The sequence below is a fragment of the Ischnura elegans genome, chromosome 7 (assembly GCF_921293095.1).
Source record: "Ischnura elegans chromosome 7, ioIscEleg1.1, whole genome shotgun sequence".
In the NCBI taxonomy this organism is placed as follows: Eukaryota; Metazoa; Arthropoda; class Insecta; order Odonata; family Coenagrionidae; genus Ischnura; species Ischnura elegans.
Window position 1 is genome coordinate 114,201,130 of NC_060252.1, and position 24,158 is coordinate 114,225,287.

At 39.9% G+C, this 24,158-nt stretch overlaps 1 protein-coding gene across 1 annotated transcript in view; it reads right to left on the reverse strand.

Moving 5' to 3' along the window:
* Positions 1-24,158, reverse strand: part of LOC124161920 (rho GTPase-activating protein Graf-like) — a 162,987-nt gene that overhangs the window by 76,435 nt on the left and 62,394 nt on the right. The window contains exon 4 of the mRNA XM_046538181.1: positions 726-827. Within this exon, the coding sequence (XP_046394137.1) occupies positions 726-827 (102 nt within the window). The remainder of the gene's footprint in view (positions 1-725; positions 828-24,158) is intronic.

Below are 24,158 nucleotides of genomic sequence, written 5' to 3' on the forward strand. Positions count from 1 at the left end.
AAAATTCGACCGAAACTTACGGTGGAAAACATTCACAAAACAGTAACCCTTCTCCCTCCACTTGCCAAATTCGTTTGCAAAATTTTCACGTGATGGTGTCACGTTAAAAACACTGTTGGAATGGAAGTGGGAAACCCTACCAACTATCTCTTCCCTGTAAACATGGAGTACAACCAAATGAGCCTCGGAATCTCATCGCCCGGGACCCGTCCGCAAAGGGCGGGTGTCGGGCACGGCAGCGAGGTCGGCAAGGTCCTTGGGGTCGTCAACATGCGAAATCCTTGCAGGGACTTATCATCATCATCATCAGCAGCACCAACAATGAAGAATGAATGGGCCTTACAGTGAATTAAAGAAGGCAGTGCTGGAAGGAAAGGGAGGCTCCCAGGTTACTTCTTGAAAACTCCATGGAAACCTACCTTAATCGGTAGAATACTATAATAAATAAATTTGTAACTTATGCGAGACGGCATAGTTTCGGTTTCTCAAAAGACTTGAGGGATTAGCGCAGCGTTCTCCGAATTCAGCCATCGCACCAACGTGAGCCCATTCTCCCAACCAACCTGCTTGCCCGCCCATTCTGAAGGGAATCGTATCGGGGACCTCGAAATGGGCCCTTGCATGCAGGGAAACAGTGAGCGATAGCGACGTGTCCGAAGGGAGGAGGGTGGACATGAAAAAATACAGGTGATGAGGGAGTGAAGAGAAGAAACATGAGTGCATACCTCCCTGAGCACCGTGTCTTGCTTCTTGGTGGACAGATTGAGGTAGCGCTCCTGACTCTGGCAGAACTTGGCAGTTTGCTTCTCGAACTTCTTCTTGCCTTCCTGGAAATCAGAAAAAAATGATCAATTGGAAAATGTTCTTATAAAGCTCTCCTGCATATTAAAAGTATTCCTCGTATAGAACTCTGCTGATTGATTTGTAGATCCAGATTGAAGTAGAGGGGCGAGTGGGTGGCACTTTGGGAAATCATTCAATCCATTGCTCTTCCCGCGCATTGGGATTTCACCACTTTCATCTTCATAACCACAAAAGAAGAAATATTATGGGAGAATAAAATACTCACATTTATTGGACAATTTAGCACGTCAACGCAATTCACTACATAATTATCTCATATGTTCACACAATGGTAATTCATCGTTATTAATAAGTGTTGAGATACAACGTGACATAGTCACACCACTTAGAATAGAATAGATAGAATAGAACCACCCCAGTCGATAACCCAACACGTTTTAGTAGGATGAAGTACCCTTCTAATTATTCCTTAGTGAATTTGCTTATTACATGCTAAACTGTCCGAAAGATGTGTTAATTTTAACCTCACATATTTATTCAAAGTAAACATGCAAGAGTAGACGAGAAAGAAAACTCTCAACCAAAGACATAAGGATAACGTCCATGGAAATGAGATTTTAACGGAGTACCTAAGGAGCATGGAAATATCCTTTTAAAAATGTTTTATTTTACAGCAACACTTGGGAAATTCATATCCAGTCTGCTCAGTTCGCAAATATGTATTACAATGCAGTCATCCACAATCAAAGACGATTGTTTAATATCAAGTAATAAAAGTGACTTTTTCATTACTTCACGCGCAAACTTGGAAAAATAATGCATGTTAATGATTGGGGAAGACATTCCGCTTAGCATAAAATAAAACAAATTGCATTTAAGATTAGAAGATCCACCACGCACATCCCAACATCAACCAGTAATTTTTTCAAGTTGGTAAATTCGCCTCCAGTATCTTTTAAATGATTCCGCATTCATACTCTTATTTTTCGAAAAGCCGACAGGATTTCATACCTAGCTATACTATCGTCATTGCTAGTGGACTTACGGTAAACTTCGGAAGACTTCTACTACCATTCAGCTATTAAATATAACAGGCATGAAAATGCAGCGACGACAGTAGATGCCTAAAAAAAGGTATGTCTATGGCAAAAAGTAACTCCAAATACGTCGACGTTTCGGCAAGGATTTATTTGTCTTATTCCAATATTCCATCACCACACATCTATTCTGGTGAAAATTTTCTAATGAAATAGATAAGCACTTCCAACATTTAACATTTTCATGGTCACACACGCTGTAATTCGTTGAACCGAAAGGTTATACGAGTATTCAGTAGGATGACTGTAAGATTTAAAGTTGATAAAACTTTTCCGTCGGAGATAAAAAGAACCTTTATAAATTCCATTTAAAATACAAATAATTTTAGCTCTCCTAGCTTTCCACATTAACCCGTGGTCAAGTATCACCACTCAGAAACAACCTCAGCTGACAAAAGAATAACGTTCACAGTAGTGATGGGCAAAGTCGATCATTTTAGTGATTCAATCATTTTGACTCGAGTCACATAAGTGATTCAATCAATTGATTCAATCATTATGATCGAAAAGACTCAAATGAATCAAGATCGAAAAGACTCAAAGGAATCAAGATCGAAAAGACTCAAAGGAGTCATGATTGAAAAGACTCAAAAGGAATCATGATCGAAAAGACTCAAAAGGAATCATGATCGAAAAGACTCAATCAATGGATGTAATAAATCACTTGGAATAATCGAATAAATACTGCCTCATCTGCGAAGAGCATTGGTAACGCTGATTTCTATCCAAATTATCATTTCATATACTATTTTGATTGTGAATTCCTAGATGAGTAAATTAGATTGCAAAAATGAAGGAAGTAGTGCCATGAAAATATTTGGGAAGGCAAAACTGCCACAGTTTCTTAACACTAATAAAATAATTTCTAACTACATATCTCAAAATATAACACAAAATACACCACACACTATGCATGAATCTGATCTGCAGGATAATTTTATGAACGGCACAATAAAATGTAACCAGCTTTAACTTCTACTTCTTAACGTTCTCCAACAGGAGTCATCTTAATATTTTCCTTTTACGTGCATTGGTGTTATTAATACTGATAACTGCTGGAAAACATTTAAGAAAAAGACTACACAAGTATTCAGTTCTTCATAACATAGTATTTAATTTTCTCACAACTATTTCTGCCCTGACGAAAATAGATCAAGCATCGATCGTTTCAAATTTTGAAACAAACCGGAAACCGGGATGATTGATATGAAACCGGAAGTCGGAGTGATTGATGATTGATGATCGACTTGTTTAACGAAATGAATCATGAGTCATTTGATTCACCTAGTGATTCAATCTTTTTGATCGAATCGTTCATGATCGACCCATCACTAGTTCACAGTAACAATCGCGAGGTTGACATGCAGGCCAATGTTAGCCAACCTATCACATTTCAATTAGTTTCAGCGTTGACATCCTCAAACGAAGAATCACTGCAGGCGTACGAAGGAGTAATTTATCATCCCACACTTATGAAGTCAAAGTTCAATCGTAATAAAATCCTCATCTCCCTCTTTATCTGCAGCTGATTTCACTCCCAACGCACACTCAAAGGCTAATACTTGCACCGTGATACCGTTGCTTCGTCCAGATTTCAAAAATATTTTTTCTCGCAATAGGAGTGCAAGAGCTCTTCTTGGACTTCGAGACAACGAAAACCTATAAATAACTTTCAAAATTACCGCTAGAGCTTGCACATGCAACTTTGAAATTTACGCTGCACTTCGACGACGATAAAATTGAAGAATAAAGAGCGCAGCGGATGTCCAAGCGCAAAAGAGCACAGACCATGAGACCAGAAATAACTGAGGAAGAATCAAGTACAGAACTTTTTTAGTTAGGGTGTGAAAAGGAAGGGCGAGAGACGAGTGGATAAGAAGGAACGAAGAACCAAATGTACCGAAATGGGTTGCAGATGAATGTGGGGCTGCAAAAGAAACACAAGCATACCACTACGCACTCAACATTTGACTAGAAATATTGATACAATGGGGAACATTCACCATTTTTTTTAAGTACTGGAATAAGAAGGCCTCTACTTACCTCAAATGTACTCGCCGAAAATTTCGCGTATGAATAATGCTTTTCAGCTGAGTTATGAGTCTTTTAAAAAATTGATCTTCATCGGCTGCTTGAAAACACGACGTCATCGGAGCGTAACGTCACGGCACGGTATCCACTGATGACAGACTGAGGAAGTGGATAGAAAATCGATATACGAGGGCTCAAATGCAAATTTGGCGAAAATAATTGCTGTTGTAACGGCAAAATGCAGACTGTGAATATTTTGGGTTGCCAAGGCGTTGTTGAAATAAATAAAGGGGATTGTTTGGGGAGATTTGGAAAGAAAAAAATCAGCCGCCATAGGGAAATCGAGCTAATGTACCTAAACTGAGGTATTTTGCTTTCTTAAATCCCTCTTAAGTCAATTTGTCCTTTTAGGAACTACTACAAAGCTCGACGAAGATTTTTACTTCGATATCTTGCACTCAAGGCTCTACCACTCAACTCTCTTTAGCGAAGTGAATGGTGTACCGTGCGATGACGTTAGAAGGCTTTTCAGGTCACGTGACTTCAAGCGATATTCGAGCATTATTAATTAGCATTTATTGACGTTTGCGGAGTACTAGGAGAGTTTTGGCTTATATATTTGGACTCGCGAGAAAATTTTCTATTCAATGAGACTAACAAGCATGATGAACAAATTTCATGCATGTTCCCCATTCCATCACGTCGATGTTCAATGCACGCGTAGGCAGCTAAGGAAGAAAACATTTATAATATATTACTCATTATTATACTCATCAGTAACGGTGATTCTTAACTGTGATTGCGATCACTGAGGAGAATCACTCTTAAAAGTAAGCATTGATTTGAGGCGCTGCTATTCCTGCTACTTCGTCCAATTCCTATAAATGAGCTCTCCGCAAAGTGAACGAATAAACTTATTGAAAATTGGAAAATTAGGCGGAATATTTTTTTTTAGGGAAAATGATTTTATACTACGATAATTAAATAAATTTAATAAGGTGAAGGAATTTATAAGGGGCAATCATTAAAATCCCGTCGGCATTATATTTTTTAAACATATTATATATTCAAACCGTTAGCTATATATTTCGTAAAGAATATCTTACCCATCATAAAAGATGAATAAGACATCCTTTAATATACTGTTGGTAGCAGCCGAAGCTATCTTCACCGTATTCACAGTTTCAGTGATTTCGAGTATTCATGCAGTGATTTAGTCACCGGCAGTGATCGTCCACTTCTCTTCAATCACAGGTAGCGATACATCGCTGATGACTACATCGCTATCTTCACCGAATCGCAGTAACAGTGACTTCGAGTATTCAGCCACCGGTAGTGATTGCTACTTTTCAGTAACGGTGATTCAATCACGGCGATATATCGCTAATCACTAGTTGTTAGAGTCCGTTGCTACCACGCGAAAGGCCCACGTTCAATGCTTCCTTCAGGCGAACTTTTCCTCCAATTCTTTGTACTTCTTTTGCAGAAACTTACGTCAAACACCTAATTTTATGATTTTCAATCGAAACTATGCTTTTCTGGGTGGAAAATCTTTCATATGTGCACGCTACGTCGGTTATATTATCCTTTCAATTTTTGTAGTTTTTATCGAACTGCTGTAGCCAGTTCTGTAACAATTACCAAGCCACTTTGAAAGAATTTATAAAACTGCTTTGTTAATTTTTACAGTTTTTTCGATGCTGCATACGAATTTAAAAGTTTGATAAATTTCATGAGAATTCGATAGTTCTCATTAAACTTTTTTCCGTATCAGAGTACCCTGCTAGCAGGTAGCGCTTGGCTTAAATAATGATTATTGATACCCTATCAAACGAAGGAAACTTTCCGGCCATAGGCAATTTTAATAGATGATTATTAAGAGATGTTTCACTGAGATCTGTGCCTCATGCATGCATTGGTAATCTCAAACGATGTAAAACTCCTATCTACTCGTATAGAAACTAGGTCCCTGTGACGTCACGTGGAGTGGCATCGCATGGGCCACCTATCTGGCCTTTTTCAAATGAGGTTAAAATTGATTGATCATTAACATTCGTCTAAACTGTGATTTCTGAAACTAAATAATTTGTATATTATGAATGCACTAATGGTGGGTAACGAATTGCAATCAATGCCTTTCGTTTTCTTTGATGAAAGAAACTATCCATCATAACCACACCCAATACCATAAAATCGCAAGAATTTTCTTATACTTTTAGAGCTTATCTTGCTAGTGAGCTTTATTTATCTTTCTGAATGTAGGGCAATTCTGGATTGACCCTCTTTTCAATCGATATATTTCGTAAAACTAAACCACCAATGGGGTGCTCCCATAAAATTAAAAAGGTAATTTTTTACATTTCTAAAGCACTTACGCCACTATGTCGAAGTTTTCAGGAGAAGGAGTAGACATCGGTCAATAATCATTGATCGCTTGAAGCTCAAATACGGCTACCATGACGATGGACTTCTCTACTGACTCCGAAAGTGTCAAGTGCTAGGGCCCCGCGCACTGGTAGCTTATGCAAAGCAACTAAATGGTTGCCTTGAAAAGTTGCCAGTGCGCGGGGGCCCTAAAACAAATAAAACGAAAGGAATTGGAGACGAAATACGACCAGATGGATATGAAATGATGATAAGAGGAATCGTCACTTCCGCTTCCCCGGTCTCCATCGCCACGAATTTTAAAACTAGCGCCATCACTCACCAAGGAAAAATTGTAGCCCAGATCTCCTAATTGGCGGCATTGCAGGTATTCCACCACTTACAGCATCAATCCATCGATGTTTTACCTGATAGCATGGCTGACGGGCATCATCATTAGTCAGAAATCCTAAGATTGGCTCTCCATTCCTCTCTCCTATCTGCTAACCTTTTCACACAGACATATTTATTCTCTTTTACATCCTTTATAACCTGTCCGATATAACTCATTCGGGGCCGTCCCTTGCCCTTTTTCCCTTCCACTTGCCCTTCAACGATTGTCTTCATCAGACCATCGTGCCTCAAAATGTGGCCAACTAAGTTGTCCCTTCTTCTGCTTAATGTTTTTAGGAGGCTTCTCTTTTCTCCCACTCTTCTCAGCACTTCCTCGCTACTTACATGGTCAATCCATTTTATCTTCATCATTCTTCAGTGGTACCACATTTCGAATGCTTACTCTCTTGACTTCTCTGCTGCTGTCAACGTCCTAGCCTCGATTCCACAGAGGAACATACTCCATACGTAGTATCTGATATTTTGTTTGCTTACTTCTACGCTTGTACTCTCAGCTGTAAGAAGATTCTTCTTTTTAATCAAGCCCTATTCTACTGACTATTTCTTTCTTGCTTCGTCCATCGTTGGTAATTCGGCTTCCCAGGTAAGAAAACTCTTTCACCTCTTCAAGATTACGCTTTTCTAGCTTAATGTTTGACTTAATAATGTTTAACTAATATATTACAATTAGGCCTCTTTCTGTGGATTTTCAGCTGATATCTGGCCATTGTCCTTTCCATATTTGTCAAAGTCTTCTTCAAATCCTTCTCAGTCTCGGCTATGATTGCTTTGTCGTCAGCAAATCGCAGATATTTTTTTCTCCGTGGATGTTGACACCCGAAGCTTTCTCCTTGATTTCATATATGGCTCTCTCTAAGCAAACATTAAGAATTATGGACGAAAGTGCTCTCACTCCTTTTCTTGTGCTCACACTCTTGTCTCACTCCTTTTCTTATTCTTGCTTCTTTATTCTTGTCCACATTTGATCACAGCTACTTGGTTTTCAAACGAACTATTAACCATTCTACGATCATGGTGGAGTATTCAGATTTCTTTCAGAATTCTAAGCAATGAATTCCATTCCACGTTACCAAATGCCTTCCCTATATCGACAAATGCTATGAAAGTCAGTTTGTTTTTCTCCATTCTCTTCTCTATGAGCAGCATGAGCCCCAAAATTGCCTCTCTTGTGCCCTTGATTTTCCTAAATCCGAATTGGTCCTCATCCAGGAATTCTTCTGCTCTTCGTTCTATTCTCCCGTAAATGATTCTTGTCAGAATTTTCGACGCATGTGCCGTCAGGATTATTGTCCTTAAGTCTTCGCACTTCTCAGCTCTCTTCTTTTTCGTTACGGGAATGATGATGTTCTTCTCGAAATCACTACGTTAATCTCCTTTAGAGTACTTATCGCAGATAGTTTTATACAGTTTAGACCTTACTTTCGTATAAGACCTTTCTCCTGCATTTTTGATGAGCTCTGCTGGAATGTCATCAATTCCTGGGGCCTTATTCTTTCGCTAGTCTCTTATTGCATCGTCAAATTCCGATTTTAATATACTCGCTCCTATGTCATCCTTTTATACTTAACTTTCCTCTTCGATAATTTTTGAGCTAAGTGTGCTTCCGTTTTATAATTCTTCCAGGCATTCCTTCCATCTCTCGGCTTTGTCTTCGTTTTCAATTAGAATATTTCCATTCTCGTCACTTATGGTATTATAGCTTGTGCTACGCTCCCTGAAATGGTTCCTCACTATTCTATAGGCCTCTTCCACTTTTCCCGGCACGAGATTATTTTGCACGTCCTCGCATATGTTCCTCATCCACACTTCTCGAGTTTTCCCCTTTTCGTGGCAAATCTCGTTCTTCATTATCGAGTAGAAAGCCTGTCCTTCCCCAGTATTTGCATTCTCATACTTTCTCCGTTCTTCAATGAGGTCTAGGACTTCATCCGTGATCCATGGCTTTTTCTTACCACATTTACTTCTCCTTGGAATTTCTCTAGAGGCTTCCTGAAGCCAACATTTAGTATTTTTTCTAGCTTTTCCCCAATGATTTCTCAGTCTGATCTAATCCTATCTTGCGCACCACTACTTCATGAAAGGCATGTTCATTACTTGGCTCCATTAGTTTCTTTAATTTCCATGCGTTCTTCGCTGATTTCTTCAATTTTTTGAATTTCAGATGGCATTTCATCATCACTATTGATTATGATCACTGTCGATTTCTCCCCCCGGGTAGCTTTCACAGTGCTTTATCTGGTTCCTAAGCCTCTCTTTCACTAAAATATAGTCTAGTTGAAATCTTCTTTTGTTTTATGGCATTTTCCATGCATATCTTCTTCGCATGTGATTCTTAAATAGCGTATTTCGGCAACCACTAATTTGTGTTCCGCGCAGAATTCCAGGAGCCTTTATCCTCTTTCATTTCGATTTCCTAATAGGGGTTCGAATCCCGGCTTAACCAAATGATTTTTTCACGATGACTTGATGATCAACTCGGGCGCGTGACTCCGTCCCCTCTAAATATTACCACTGCTTCCGATCTTCAGGGTGGAATAGAACCTTGTCCATTCGCCCGTATTTTCTGCAAGTGGAATACAAGCATATCTTGATTAAGGTTTACTCTCCATACCTTCAAAATTATAAGACGATGGCGTGAGAATCGAACGAGGAATACCTACTCCGTGAAATATAATATCTGGGAATAGGGCGAGCGCTGTGTGAGTGCTGCCTTGCCCGAAAAATATGTTCCGAATGAACCGCACCCACAAAGTTGTAGTGCGTGCTGCCAAGGCCCCCCTCTCTCTCTCTCTCTGCACTGTCACCCAGACATCACTAATGCACGCCACTCCCGACACTTATCAATCCCGGGAGTCGGGGGTGTCTGTCTCCGCACGCATCACTCACTCCCTAGGAGATCGATTGCCTAAAGAAGGAACCAATGAGAATCCCATCGCAACTGCGGATCTCCGAGGAGGACACGCTAAAGGCGACAAGAGCCAGCAGCAGGAGCGGCCCATCAGAACAAATACACACTCGGGCGCCAAGAGTGGATGGAGGCTCAAGATATGATTGCCCAGAATTCATTGAACTGGAGAGTCATAAACGACACTCGCACTCATTTCACATTGCTTATCGGGTGCACACACTTCTCCCAACACCACCACGCCCTCACACGTTGACAGAGGAGAAAAAAAGATTAAAATCAGTAAGTTAGAGCGACTAGAAAGTGACACAGAAAATGTCATTTACACTGCGCTTTTCGTGGTGAGCCTAATTTGCGATTGACACGATTTCATCAAATAAAATAAACATGGCAGTCGTTGGACCGCCGTTGGAGGTGAAAACTTTTTATGCTTAACAATTACGGACGTTGATTGAAGTTTTTTTTATAGGTTTTATGGTTATCTTCTTTATTTTAAAAGTAATATTTTAATTAAAAATCATGTTAAACTAATTAATTGTATTAATTTGAAAATCGAAACAATTATTATTTATACAGGAAATATAAGCAAACTGAAAAATGTACAACAAGTCTACATTACTAAATGAACGTAATTTAATTAAGTAATTTTCAGTATTAACAATATCTGAGTTCTCATCTTCATGAGTAATTTCAATTACTCTTGTATTGCTATCATATCTGTCTTTATCTGTACATTATAAAACTGACACTATTGGCTTATGATAACTGAAGTAAGAAACAAACAATTTTGACTTGAACCCAACCAAATGTCTCGTAAAAGCAGCATCTATTGTAGTTTTGTATCTTGAGGTTCTTTTAAGCCGATCATTAGACATGGTTAATCCAAACAGTGCATTGTTTTTTAGTTTAGATCTCGCATTCCTATTTATGTTACTTATGTAAAGTAACGTTTATTTATTTAATGCAATGTTTTCGTGATTGTTTGTAAAGAGTTCAGCTCCAACCTTTCTAATTCCATTGATAAATCTCCACGATGAGTTTGCTTACCTCTTGTGTTCGTTTGCAGCGACAGGGTTAAGAATTGATTACGAAATACTTTTACAGCCATAGTTACCAACTGTGATGAAGAGGCTATGACTGTTAGCGAAAGGCAAACAATGATTTGTTTTTTAGTTCAGAGATCCAATTTCGCATTCCTATTTTAATGTAAAGTAAGGAAAGCCTGGCGGGGTGCGGCCATTACAAATTCATAACTCCCCATGTAATCGAGATAAAGTTACAACTCTTTCACCAAAAATAATTTTATAGTTTTATCCATATTTCATACGCAGCATATACGGACCTATATGGTATGATACTGCAGTTAGTGGGCGACTCTTACCACCATACAAAAATACGCAATTTAGGCCCAAAGATACTTAACTAGGCATCAAAAACTTTCCACGCAGTTTTTAGGATGGTGATGAGAACTGTTCGCCGACAGTTGAATGAAACATCCACGGAAAACTGCCGCGAAATCGCAAGCGGCTGAAATAATGGCGCGGTAAAAATATTTGAGAAAATCAAAAATTCATAACTCCTTTCGTACTCAAGATATAATTTTTTCACCAAAAATTCATTTATAGTTTTCTTCAAATTTTATACGCAGCATTATGGACCTTTATAGTAAGATATCTAAGTTAGCAGGCGATTGATTTGTATCTTGCAAAATTCATTCAAACAAACATAACAATGTTTAAGCTGAGTTGAGAGCAAATTAAAGTTGACCAGTATGGAAAAAATGTACAACATACGTTTCCTGCAAGTTTCAACTTAATACTATGAACAGTCTGCTGGCAACTGGATTAGGAATATAAACTTGGAAAGCCAAGTTACTAGCCGAAATTCAAGATAGTATTTATTATAACTATTTTTATGTACAAAATGGACTACAGGGTTTGTCCGGAAAGTAATAGGACTGAGTCGATTAAAAAAAAAATATTGAGCCAATCGTTACAATTCTTTAATAAATTTCAAAATAGGCTCCTTCTGCGTCGATGCTGCGCTGCCAGCGCGATTTCCAAGCATTGAAGGCGTCACAGGAGACATTCTCCGAAATAGCCTCGAGAGCCGAGGTGCATGCTGCTTGGATCCCCTATGTCGTCTCAAAATGCTTGCCTTTCATCGGCCATTTTACACAAGGAAACAAAAAAAAAGTCTGGGGGGCCACATCTGGGCTGTAGGGCGGCTGCGGAAGCGTTGGGATGCCGGCATTGGTTAATTAGCTGTTCACATGAAAGGCGATGTGAGCCGCAATTTCTAGTCGTCAGTGAGCACTTTTGGGACCATCTTCGCGCACACATCTTGCGCATGTTCAAATGCTCCGTCACAATGTCATGAACCACAGATTTTGATAAATTTAACATCTGGGCAATTAAACGAATGCTTAGTCGACGGTCTGAGTTCAAAACTTTGTGCACACGAGTCAAAATGTCGGTGTTTGCCGAAGTCACAGGTCTTCCAGCACCGTCTTCATCAGCGACCTCTTCCCGGCCCTCCAAAAAGGCCTAGTGCCACCGAAACGCACCACTTCTTGCTAAAGCAACATCTGGTTAAGCCTACTTGATCATAACAAACGTCTCTGTCGCATATTTACCGAGTTTCACTCAGAATTCAATCGCGTACCTCTGCTGTAACGAACGCTGCATTTTCGGTTTGCACCACTCACAGAAACACGTCGCGCAAAAAAGTCTGTCCTGACTCTCCAGGTGCTCGCAGACAACTGACCAGCCGCTCGTTCGTTAGCTAGAAACACCCTCTACCAAATTCAGTCGGTGCAAACACGCTCCGAAGTGCAGTCGCGGTGGAAGAAAATCAGTCCTATTACTTTCCGGACAAACCCTGTATTGTCAAATCTAAACGTAGCGACCCTTTCTGCTTCAGAATATATTTTCATACAAGAGGAACGAGAAGAAATTCAAGAATCTTTCTTCGTGAGAGATAAGAGCGCGCGGCGTCCAACTTGATGCTGGCACCACCTAGGAATTTAATACGGAAATAACACTCGGGATTTATAATGAACAAAAACGTCGTTTTTCTCCAAGATTACATCAATATTTTGTTTAATTGGCAATTATTAAACAATATTTCATGATTCGAACGCAAAAGTTTGGGGTGAGAGTCAACATTGATGACAAATTGGGTGAACGCATTTCAACGAAAACGAGCAGTTATAACATATTGGCCCACACGCAGAGCCACAATATTGCCTAACTTAAACAAGTCAAGGGGAAAACCCCTCAATCTTATCCATGGATGTCATAATCCATTTTCTTCCTCTAGATCGATATTTTAACCACAATGAATTCTCTGCGGTGACCAATTTAGGTTTATACAAAAATTCCAGCTCTCTAGCTGTAGTAGAAGCATGATTTTTCGACGGTAACACCCGTTTTGAGTGAACATTTCGCGTTCTCCACGCACCAATGGACAGGCGCACTGCTAAGGCATCACTCACGTGAAATTCGTGGCCGTACCGAGTCGGGAAGTGCTTTAGAAAATATCCTGAAAGTTTATGCATTGCTCGCGTTGAAGTCTCCACGTACAAGAACTACCAAGAGCTCTCTACTCATGATGAATAAATCGACGTTTTTAATTTTGAAGTTTAATTGCGGATCCGTCAATAGGCCTGGGGAAATGAAATTAACGAAGAAAGAAAGCCTCTTCATTTACCTTTCTGATCAATTAAAACAATATATGTAAGATGATTGGTACCCGAAAAGTGCGACTTATTCGGTCATTCTAATTTTTTGAGGGGGTTCCAGGGGGTTATTGGGGTTTTTAGATGCTTTCCCCGTATTGTGCCTCATGCAACCTAGAAATGCCGGCCTTCTAGATGTAGTGGAAGCATGATTTTTCGACGGTTGCACCCGTTTCAATTAAACATTCTGCGTTCTTCAGGTTGCGGCGCACAGGGGGATTCGAAAGCCATCACTAACGTGAATTTGGTGTCCCTACCTCGTCGGGAAGTGGCAAAAAAAATTTCAGAAAATTGTGCTTCGGTGGGATGCAAACTTCACGGCGGGTGTATTGTAAGTTACCAAACTTTTAGGGATAGAGGAATGTTAGATTTTTTCTCCAAATTTGACGAGTCATTGCGGAGGTTTGGTAGGGCGGATCGAGATGAAACCGACGACAAACGGAAGCCTCATCCTTCTAGTTTCATTGTCTGCATCAAAAATTGGCAGATGTGGAACGGTGGAGGAGCAGTGGGCGATCGCGTGTCGGCAGGTACGGAAAAGGTCGACTTTTTGCCATTTTGAAATTTTTCGTGGGGTTCCGGGGGGAAAGTCGGGTTTTTCGGATTTTTCCCCTGATGAATTTCGGTTCCCCACCTTCGGTAAAAATTTCGCAATCCCAGCACGTCTGGAAGTGGTCGGGAATTTGTATACGTGAATGAGTCAGTGAATGAATAAATCAATCTGTGAGTAACGAATCGGGTTGTATATATTATAGAAGAATAGAAATGTAATTATGCATAATATCCCATAAGATACCTTGAGATGATTCGTAGCCTTGTGAATTTATTTTCGCCCCTTCCTTCTTTCTATTCCCATTATCTTTATTCTTTTGCACAGGAATGGCCTTAGCCCGACTGCATTGTGAAGGATGTGCACTAGGGCGGATCGGAAAAATCGATTATTTTCAAATCCATCTGGCCCAATAAAAAAAAGTTGTGGGACCGATCAAAAATAAGGCCTGAAAAATTTGAGACCTCTAGGTGAGCCCCTGACCCTCGCTCAAATGCAATTTAGGGGGGGAGGGTCAAGATTCGAAAAATGTAATATTTTACGGTCATTTCCTATAGAATTTGCCGAGTTACTGCCCTTGTAGGGCCAAAATTTCATGCATTTTGACGTATCTACCACCGTTTAGCCACAAAATGCCTAATTTGAGTCCGCGTCCGCGAAGAAAATATTCCAACGCCCACGCAGCGTCGCGGATACAAGAGCCGCAGGCCGATCCCCTCCCCTCCCCGCTCGCTTCACCCCTCCCACGCCTCCAATACAGCAAAATTCATTCCGCGTATGCTGCTAGGGGGTCGTTTATCTTTGATAATATAAATCGGAAGATGGTAGAAGGTAATAAAGGAAGCTTAGTGAGACGACTTGTCCCTTATTAGGCGCCTCGTCGGGGTTAAACAAATCAATGTTCCCAACTTTTAGAGAAGTGATGAAATAGTTTTAGATCCGAGAACGCAGGAAAGGAGCCTACGGTCCATAAAAAGGCCTCTCGAGTGGCTATAAAGGTGTGCGAACTATGGTGACGCTTCCCTTCTATTCTGTGTGTGACTAAATGGATTTAGCGGTGCAACAGGAAGTACTAAAACTTACGGAAAATGGGAATAGGCCAAAAGTAGGGTTTTTGCTGAAGTACAAAACACAAGCACTTTTAAAAGAACATTTGAAATTATGCGATATTTTTGCGTGTAAGTGCGAGAAGGAGCATAATGTTCTCCCCAATGAAGAAGTATGTTGAGAGACCAGCGGACGAAACTAAAGATGATGGCTGCTGGATTGAGTCCTAAAGAAACTCGACAACTGAGGAAAAAAAGAGAATCTTCGGAGAGCGTTGAGTCGACATCGTCAATTCTTGTATGGGAAAATAGTATCAAAAATATTCTTCATCAATTCATCCGAAGAAAATTAAACTTAAGAGATCATCCGATTTTTTATCTCTACGTTCCTCATCAAATAAAAATTCAGGACTAAACTCAAACTGGAACTTCTGCGTGGAAAATGCGTCTGCCAAATGTGATAGAGGTATATGCAACAACCAAGAAACAGCAATGATCGTCCCCGCAACTTTAGTTGACGCAAAAATCATAACTTCGTAAGAAACATCCAAGGTAGTTTGCAAGAATTACTTACGCAGACAGAAAAAGATGCTAATTATTGTGAATACGAAAAGAGAGGTATAAAAGGGTGTCATCAAAGGAATACATTTTTATGGACTGAAAGACTATACTTTTGTCTGATGAAAAAAGGCAAGAGCACTTATTAATCCAAGTTTAAAGGGGAATGTGTGATATTAGTTGAAGAAACAGGGTCCCACTTTTGGGTTTGCCTCCCCCGTCGGAGGATTAGCAAAAGTTATAAAATCTGCGATTCTCGATTCCTTTCCGAGTGAAAATTAGATACACAAAAATAAAAAGGATTTGAATGCGATGGTGAATACCGCCCAAAAAGGAGGCATCATCCCTATGCTACAAGCATAATTCCAACATCCCTTGCTATGTGAGTAAACTCTTCTCGGGATTCCCACCGGGTTAATTTTTCCACAATGGCAAACGTATCAAGCTCCAACTCGGGGCTCATCATCAGGGATAAATTTCGTTGAATCCCGAGAAGAGTTTACCCACATCATTCGCCGGGAAAGCATCAAATCATATTTCATCCCTTACAGAGGTCTATTTGCTAATTGCACTAAGTTGACTTAGATTTGCGACATAAACATTGGGAGGGCAATCTAAGGACCGATTTTGAGTTGTTACAAGTATGCGTTTGGCGGCCGATCCGAGATTTTTTAAAGTGCTTGATTTTAATATCAACTTTAAGGACTACTCGCTGATGACATATTGGAGAGAGACCACACTACCTCCGGCTACATCTGACCTTAGTGCTGTGGATTTTCAAAAATCTATTGATGAGCGTTCAAATTTGAAGTTAAATATTTATTTTTATTATACATGCGGACAAGAGATTTGTGAAAAAATTCACCAAAACTTTGTTGACAACAGCGATAGACGAGGAATGACACTGACATAAGAAATACAGATTGGAAAGCAGGTATTTGAAAAATTCTTTCGTGATTGTTCCTCCACAGACGATACTGAAGCATTAAATATTTAGACTAACGAAGTAAGACGCACTTGGTGTGAATTTTGGTGCATTTCGCGCGTGGGAGAGGCTTGAGGGGAGGGGACGCGAGCGGCATTCGCCCAAAATCCATTTAATCACATCTGTCGGACAAAGCCGAAATTGGAGCGCATATCCGAAGTTAACACACCTTTATAGCCACTCGAGAGGCCTTTTTATGGACCGTAGGCTCCTTTCCTGCGTTCTCGGATCTAAAACTATTTCATCACTTCTCTAAAAGTTGGGAACATTGATTTGTTTAACCCCGACGAGGCGCCTAATAAGGGACAAGTCGTCTCACTAAGCTTCCTTTATTACCTTCTACCATCTTCCGATTTATATTATCAAAGATAAACGACCCCCTAGCAGCATACGCGGAATGAATTTTGCTGTATTGGAGGCGTGGGAGGGGTGAAGCGAGCGGGGAGGGGAGGGGATCGGCCTGCGGCTCTTGTATCCGCGACGCTGCGTGGGCGTTGGAATATTTTCTTCGCGGACGCGGACTCAAATTAGGCATTTTGTGGCTAAACGGTGGTAGATACGTCAAAATGCATGAAATTTTGGCCCTACAAGGGCAGTAACTCGGCAAATTCTATAGGAAATGACCATAAAATATTACATTTTTCGAATCTTGACCCTCCCCCCCTAAATTGCATTTGAGCGAGGGTCAGGGGCTCACCTAGAGGTCTCAAATTTTTCAGGCCTTATTTTTGATCGGTCCCACAACTTTTTTTTATTGGGCCAGATGGATTTGAAAATAATCGATTTTTCCGATCCGCCCTAATGTGCACCCGACTGGACCCCAAACATAATAACTCCTTGTCGATCGGCCTTCACCCTTGCAAAACTCTAAGCTTATTGCTAGTGTTTTTTATTTGTCTTCAGGTGTGTCAAACGCACGGCAGTAATGATTTCATTAGGTCTTTTCTCCTCTCGATTACGTACCGTGTGAATCCCTCCCATTACTTACTACGTCATGGCCCTGCGAAGGTCAGGGAAATACAAACTTATATTCACGCTCACAAGTAAACGAAGCATTCCGCCGTCTGCGACTTTAAAAAAAACTCCAACTACGTGGTCGGAAATATCGTTAGAATCGACATGCACCAGCGATAGTTGCGCCAGTGCGCAACTATTCTGCGCAGAAAATTCGCCGAAACCATTCACCGTGTAAAGCAGGCATTTCAAGCCATCACGTGGATGATTTCATTCGCAAGATCATTCGAATGAAATTCGCCGTAATAAACGGATTAAGATTGAATCAGCTGAATAAAATGCCGAGGGAACAGAGGTGGGTTCTCTTTTCAATCGGTGCGGCGATGCCACCACCTATTGAAAAGAGAAGACGTAAACATCAGATGCGACACGGGGTGAAAGCGGCTTTCTACCAATGAGTATTCAATAATTACTCGCGCGAGATTAAAACTGATCGCTCGTACATTAATCCTGAAACTCACGCATTAAAAACAGTTCACACGCATCTAAATAGTATGTTAGACTTTGATGCCAAATTAAACCAGTGTCAACCGTAAAATTATACCATCTACAGTAAAAATTTCCAAGAACCAACGGAATTGTTTAACGGCCGCATAAATGAATCGCGGGCCAATGAATCGCATAAATTTGTTAGTAGACCCTTTACTGTTGACCATTCCCATGACAACCACACTGGGGAGAACTACTTTCAGGCCAACTAACACACGCGGATGAAATAAGCAGAATAATAATCATCTTCATAAAATATGTAAAAACCTTTTGAAGCCTTATTTTTCCACATGTGAATTTACTACGTTTTAGTTGCATGTGATTAAGGTATCGCATAGAACTTGTAAAATTGATAGCTTAAAATAAACCAAGCGTAAGCCAATGGTCAGGATTTGAGGTAAACAGATAAAAAAAACGCTTAATGAGATGAAAGACGACCATCCACAATAGAGTATGTGCACATTTTTGGGAAGTGATCTTAAAAAAGAATTTACACCTCAATTAGGCTAAATTCCGAGTCTGAGAATAGAGAGGTACTTTTTAAGCGAGATATTAATTATTAAAATTTGCAAAATTAATGATACGCTGAAACACCAGTCGGCCATATTCTCAAGGCTGTGACGTCATTTTGTTCGACGTGTTCTCAGGCATTCCTAGTTCTTTAGGGTGAGCCCCTCTACAGCGTATACTGAGTTTGGAAAGAAGCCATGGAATGCCTTATGAACTAGATTTAAAGTGTGTACATGCCATCATCTACATCTTTTAATTCATTTGTTTCTCGGTTACGCTGACGACAAGACTCTATCAACTTTTCTACCTCGAACTACCTAATCGTATTTCTTACTCCTCGGTTCTCGCATTTGCGTTCGTTTGCAGATTTATAGTGACATTAAAATTAAGAGACACTTAAACATTGATGATCCTTGAAAATAGTACGACTTAATTCGTGAAAACTAAGTCACTAATTAGTAACTAACTTAGTAACTGTACCCGTACTACTAACTAAAAAACGGAAAATTAATTTTCGATAAAAAGTGATAGTTTGGGTATTCAAAATGTTTGTAATTTAATTCCAAACACAGTGATGCTAATATTTTCCAAATCGGATGTGAAATAAGCTCATTATTACGTATCACAAGTCGGGACTACTTTTTGGAAATGTACCGCGCGCAGGGATTCCTCGCTTAATGGATAGTCATAACCGGTCATAACAAGACACTTGTATCTTGAAAACCAATAAACTTATGCTGTGAAGAAATATAAAATGAACCAATTATTAAATTGTGCTAACAAATGCTTCTACAAGCATATTGAAACCGAATGAATGAAAAGTAATCGTCTGATCTAACTATCAAACATTTGATTTCCAGCCCGAGAGATTTCCGTCATTCATCCGGACCAAGTTTTCAATAACCAATTTTTAGATATACCACACAAATGCTATTCATAAACCTCAACCAAGCAAATGTACATCTGACTGACATATCTATGTTAGCGAACTGAAAATAACTTGTAGAAACATTGAGATAATCAGAACTCTGCTTTTGAATACATTAATTCTACGAAAGAACAAATACGTCGACTAAAAGTGCGTTTTTTTTAAGAAATTAAGATCAGATTACTGTTTAAACTGGACCAAAATGTAACTTCAGTTATTTGTGCTTACGTTTAAAACCTTAAATAGCCCAGAAGAAGAAGAACCCAGCTCAGTAACGGCAATTTAATAATTAACTATGGATATTCATCCAGTCACCACGGGCCATAACTGAATATGAAAAATTATTTTTCGCGAGTCAGTAGGTTAAATAATAATAGAATAGAAAATAGTTAAATAGATAAATTAAATTATGATCGGTATTTGAAATGACAATAATAAAAATATCGATAGTTATCTACCTACCGGCACTTTTACTTCCTCAAACCTTCGAATCGTGCTAACAAACTTTTGGCCAATTACCTACTGTAAACAATCTTACTTAATTCACTTATGTTAGACCTAATTTCCGATGAGGTTTCCCGTCCATTTCTCTTTATTATGAATGAGACAAGACAACAAAAAAGCTCCAGTTCAACATTAAAACTTCGTGCCGAGGCATGTAGGTATAGTCCAACATAATCAGCACGGTCAATCATTGAAGCATCCACCTTCGGGATATTATTTGAAGAAACCCTCACGAAACCTGATTCCATGATAAGCACTTAAACGTATTTCCCTTTACACAGATCAGATCCACCAACTTTTTCCAATGCACACGTAGTTTATTGAATCATAAACACGATCATAACACGATAAACACCTTGCACGCTGATGAGATAGACCAGAATGACGTCACATACCGAGGAGCCAATAGATGAGCGTTTTCGTCTGCCTAATATCGTTGCGAAAACAATGCATATTAAATAGTAATTATTAAACAAACTAAGCAACAATTAATGCTGTTAATCGAAAGTAATGATATTTACGATACACTTTATCGAATAAACTGCATTTCAATCGTATTCCTCCCGAGTGCACATACTCTATTCTTGTGAGATACTCACCAATAACTCCCATCGCATCTAATGTAAAACCGAATACCATTTATTTTAAATGGGAAGCTTCGCAACGAGAACATGGTACTTACATTTTGGAAGGATGCACTGATTTTCGAGAGGCATCCAATGTCTCCATTTGAAAATAATTTCAAACTTGCAATTGGATTACCCACGGATGGAGCGCAATGGACGAGGTCAATACTAATATGGCCACATATTTGCCTTCGCACAGCGCGGTGTGGGTGAATTGTATTACCACTTTAGTACTCGCAGGAAGGGATTGTGAGACCTGTTCCACCAAGATTGCGCCCTCGTAACGCAATAATAAGCAAAGTCATCTAATCATGAACATTATTTAAAAACGCTTTTTTCACATGAGACACCCTTCGATATTCAATGAAAATCTCTTTTGAATCTAAGTCAAGCTGCAGAGTAAAGCATACCAGAACCAACCAGACCCTACAGATTTGTGAAACCGAATAACCATATTGAATATCTCATAAAATTCAATAATAATCGTTTAACCACTAAAATATGGACATAATTTTTTCAGTTAATAGAATATAATATTTTTTATACTCTATTTCTTTATTCTTCTACTCCATTAAACCTTCATTTCACAGATGAAAAGAAGACTCCGTTGACTTCCACTGATTTATTTTCTTCGTACGACATGTTTCGATCCATAGATGTCATTTTCAAGTACTTGTAAATTACCTCTATGAATCGATATGGACATGTCACACCAAGAAAATAAATCAGTGGAAGTCAACGAATTCTTCTTTTCATCTGTGAATACCAACTTTCACATAGTTGAGCCTGGTTCCATTGAACGTAAACCTTCATTTATTTAATTGATACCTATTCCAACAGTTTTTTGGACTTGGACAGCATGGACTCAAACAATGACAAACACAAGTGCAAAGTAACTGTAGTCAATAGATGTCATATCTGAAAGAAAACCCTTTTTTTTACAAAATACGTGATGGTGATCCTGCCTTAACAAGCGGGACAGCAGACAAAGTAAGCACTGAGCAACCGACGACCGATGCCCACGTCCGCGTCTAAATAGCCTCACATTGGGCTGCTATACTGAAAACAGACATCCCTCAGAGCTACGCGAATAAAAAACATCATATTAGAACCTCACCATACATTTGTTGGTCCGACAGAAGCGATAAATTAAGAGAGATGGATTTTCCAAACGGACAGGAAATCGTATCCTTTCCCCGACGACGACTTGTATAAATGCTGCAGGGTGAGATTTGTCATTGCGCGCATCTCCTTCTATTTCGTTCTCCCTCTTCAGGGGTCCAACGCCGCCACGCACCCCTGCTACACAGTGGGCCAGCAAGCAGCTGGAGACCCCTTGTCCCAATAAACGCCCCCCCCCCCCCCGACATCAATCACGCGATCCAATGGAAACGGCAGCGTGGATCTTGAGCACTACACTATAATCTGACCAGATAAAAATATTTGGAGCGAGGAATTTGAAGGAAAAACGTGGGGCATTCGGAAGGAAGAAACCTGACAACGCATTACACTCTCATTCACTATCATGTAACGATGAATACAAGACATGACTAAATATACGTATAAATAGTTATTAATGGCATTTTTCTAAACTTCTATATCGACGAAAATTGAACTTCTTTCAGCGACTATAGAGTTTGCAGCAAATTCAAAACTTGTATTCTCGAGCAAAATCAATGTCTGCTACTATGGCATAAATCAATGATACGTAAACTAGAGCAGTAAGTTAAAACTGATTTAACTGCAAGAGAAGTTAAACTCTCAAGCGAACTTTGCGGCTGAAAAGCGGGACCGAAATATTTACGCTTAACAACTCCAAAAACCCTTGAAATGGCATAATTTCCATCATGGCCAACTTCCATGTATTATTTGAAATGGGAAAATTCTCGGAATTCGAAAGAGTGAGTGCATTTAGATGTGCCGTCGTATAAGATCCGAGCAATTTATCTTCCACGTAGCAACTTCATCCGGAACGTATTTGGGCTGAGACATGTATTTTCAAAGTTGCGCGGTGTCCCATCGGTGTATTTATACGTGTCGCAATTCATGGAGGCGAGTAAATTGCAGATGCGCGATTTCTCGCCTTCACTCGAGCAGGGGGTAATTAATACCTAATTAATCGGCCTTGATTGCAGTTGAGAGGATGCATAGGTCACCCAGAGGGCCTACTCCGAGGCACGACGCGAGAATCTGTCGCTGCGTCCCGTGGAGGCGGACGTCCCATTTTGCTCTGCAGGATGATGACCCTCATCCTGAACCCAGCCTTTGCCCATCCGCCTCCTGCGACAGCGGTGTGAAAACGGACTGATGTAACACGCGCAAAGGAAGGAAAAAACTCGAAGCAAGAGGAAAGCAAACAGTTTGACAGCCAGACAATAGGGTGGTTTCCTATTATTTTTTATTGCCTAAATCGAAATATTATTACTCCTGGAGTACGTATTTCACGCTTTTAGATTCTTAAACGACGATATCTACTTTTCGCGAGTAAATGAAAATTGAAAATTTTCAAGCTCGCGAAAACGCGACGGCTGAGTACGGATGCTGGGAAAAATCCCGTGTGACGTCATTATGGTTCCCGCTGCCGTCGTGTGAGGTGACCTTGGGGCGACGATATGTGCGCCGCTGTGATGCAGGCTGCTAGCAGGTAGCAGAGTACCCTGCTAGCTGGTAGCGCTTGGCTTAAATAAGGATTATTATTCCCCTACCAAACGAAGGAAACTTTCCGAACTTAGATCTTTTTAATGCGTGATTATTAAGACATGTTTCCCTGAGCTCTGTGCCTCATGCATGCATTGGCCTTTGTCAAATGAGGTTGTAATTGACCATTGCCATTCGTCTAAACTGGGATTTCTAAAACCAAATAATTTGTATGTTATGAATACACTGATGGTGGGTTACGAATCGCAATCTATGCCTTTCGTTTTCTTTGATGAAGGAAACTACCCTATAGTCCTCGGCACGTGCAGGTGCCGATAGAAAAGGCGTGCGTTGCCGTGAGGACTGACGGGGTCAAAGATTGAATACTGATGCGACCCATCACGGCGTACGCTTCTCAATCACAGCCATAACTGCGTCTGTGTCACATTTATGTCTTCCGTAATGGCTGGCCTGGAGATCTTCGTACCGCCTAACAATCAATGAACAGTTTATTTACACCATTTATTAATCAAGAGCGGCTGTACCGTTTTTAATCATATTTTCACTGAATTTTCTAATTTTTATGTTTTAACTTAAGAAACGTTGGACATTGTGGTTTCATAAAGCAGTTAATATAGTCAAAATTTTACGCATTCAGTTGTTGGCTATTTGTGGTATTAATCGTAAAAAATGTTTATAGGTCTGTGTTTATCATTATTAATCAATAACAGGCGACAATACATTGACATAGACTACGTAATGATCCCTTTTACGGTTTTTCAGGGCATTTTTTCAATGAAATGTTATTCACTAATGCTCAGAGACGCTAGGGGAAGGACCACATATTTGGGTGGGAGGGGGGTCAATTTTTTCCATTCGTATAACTTTCTGGGGTCGCATATACAAAAGTGAATTCAAGCCAGATGGGACATCCGTTTTATGGAGTAGCAGAGTTTT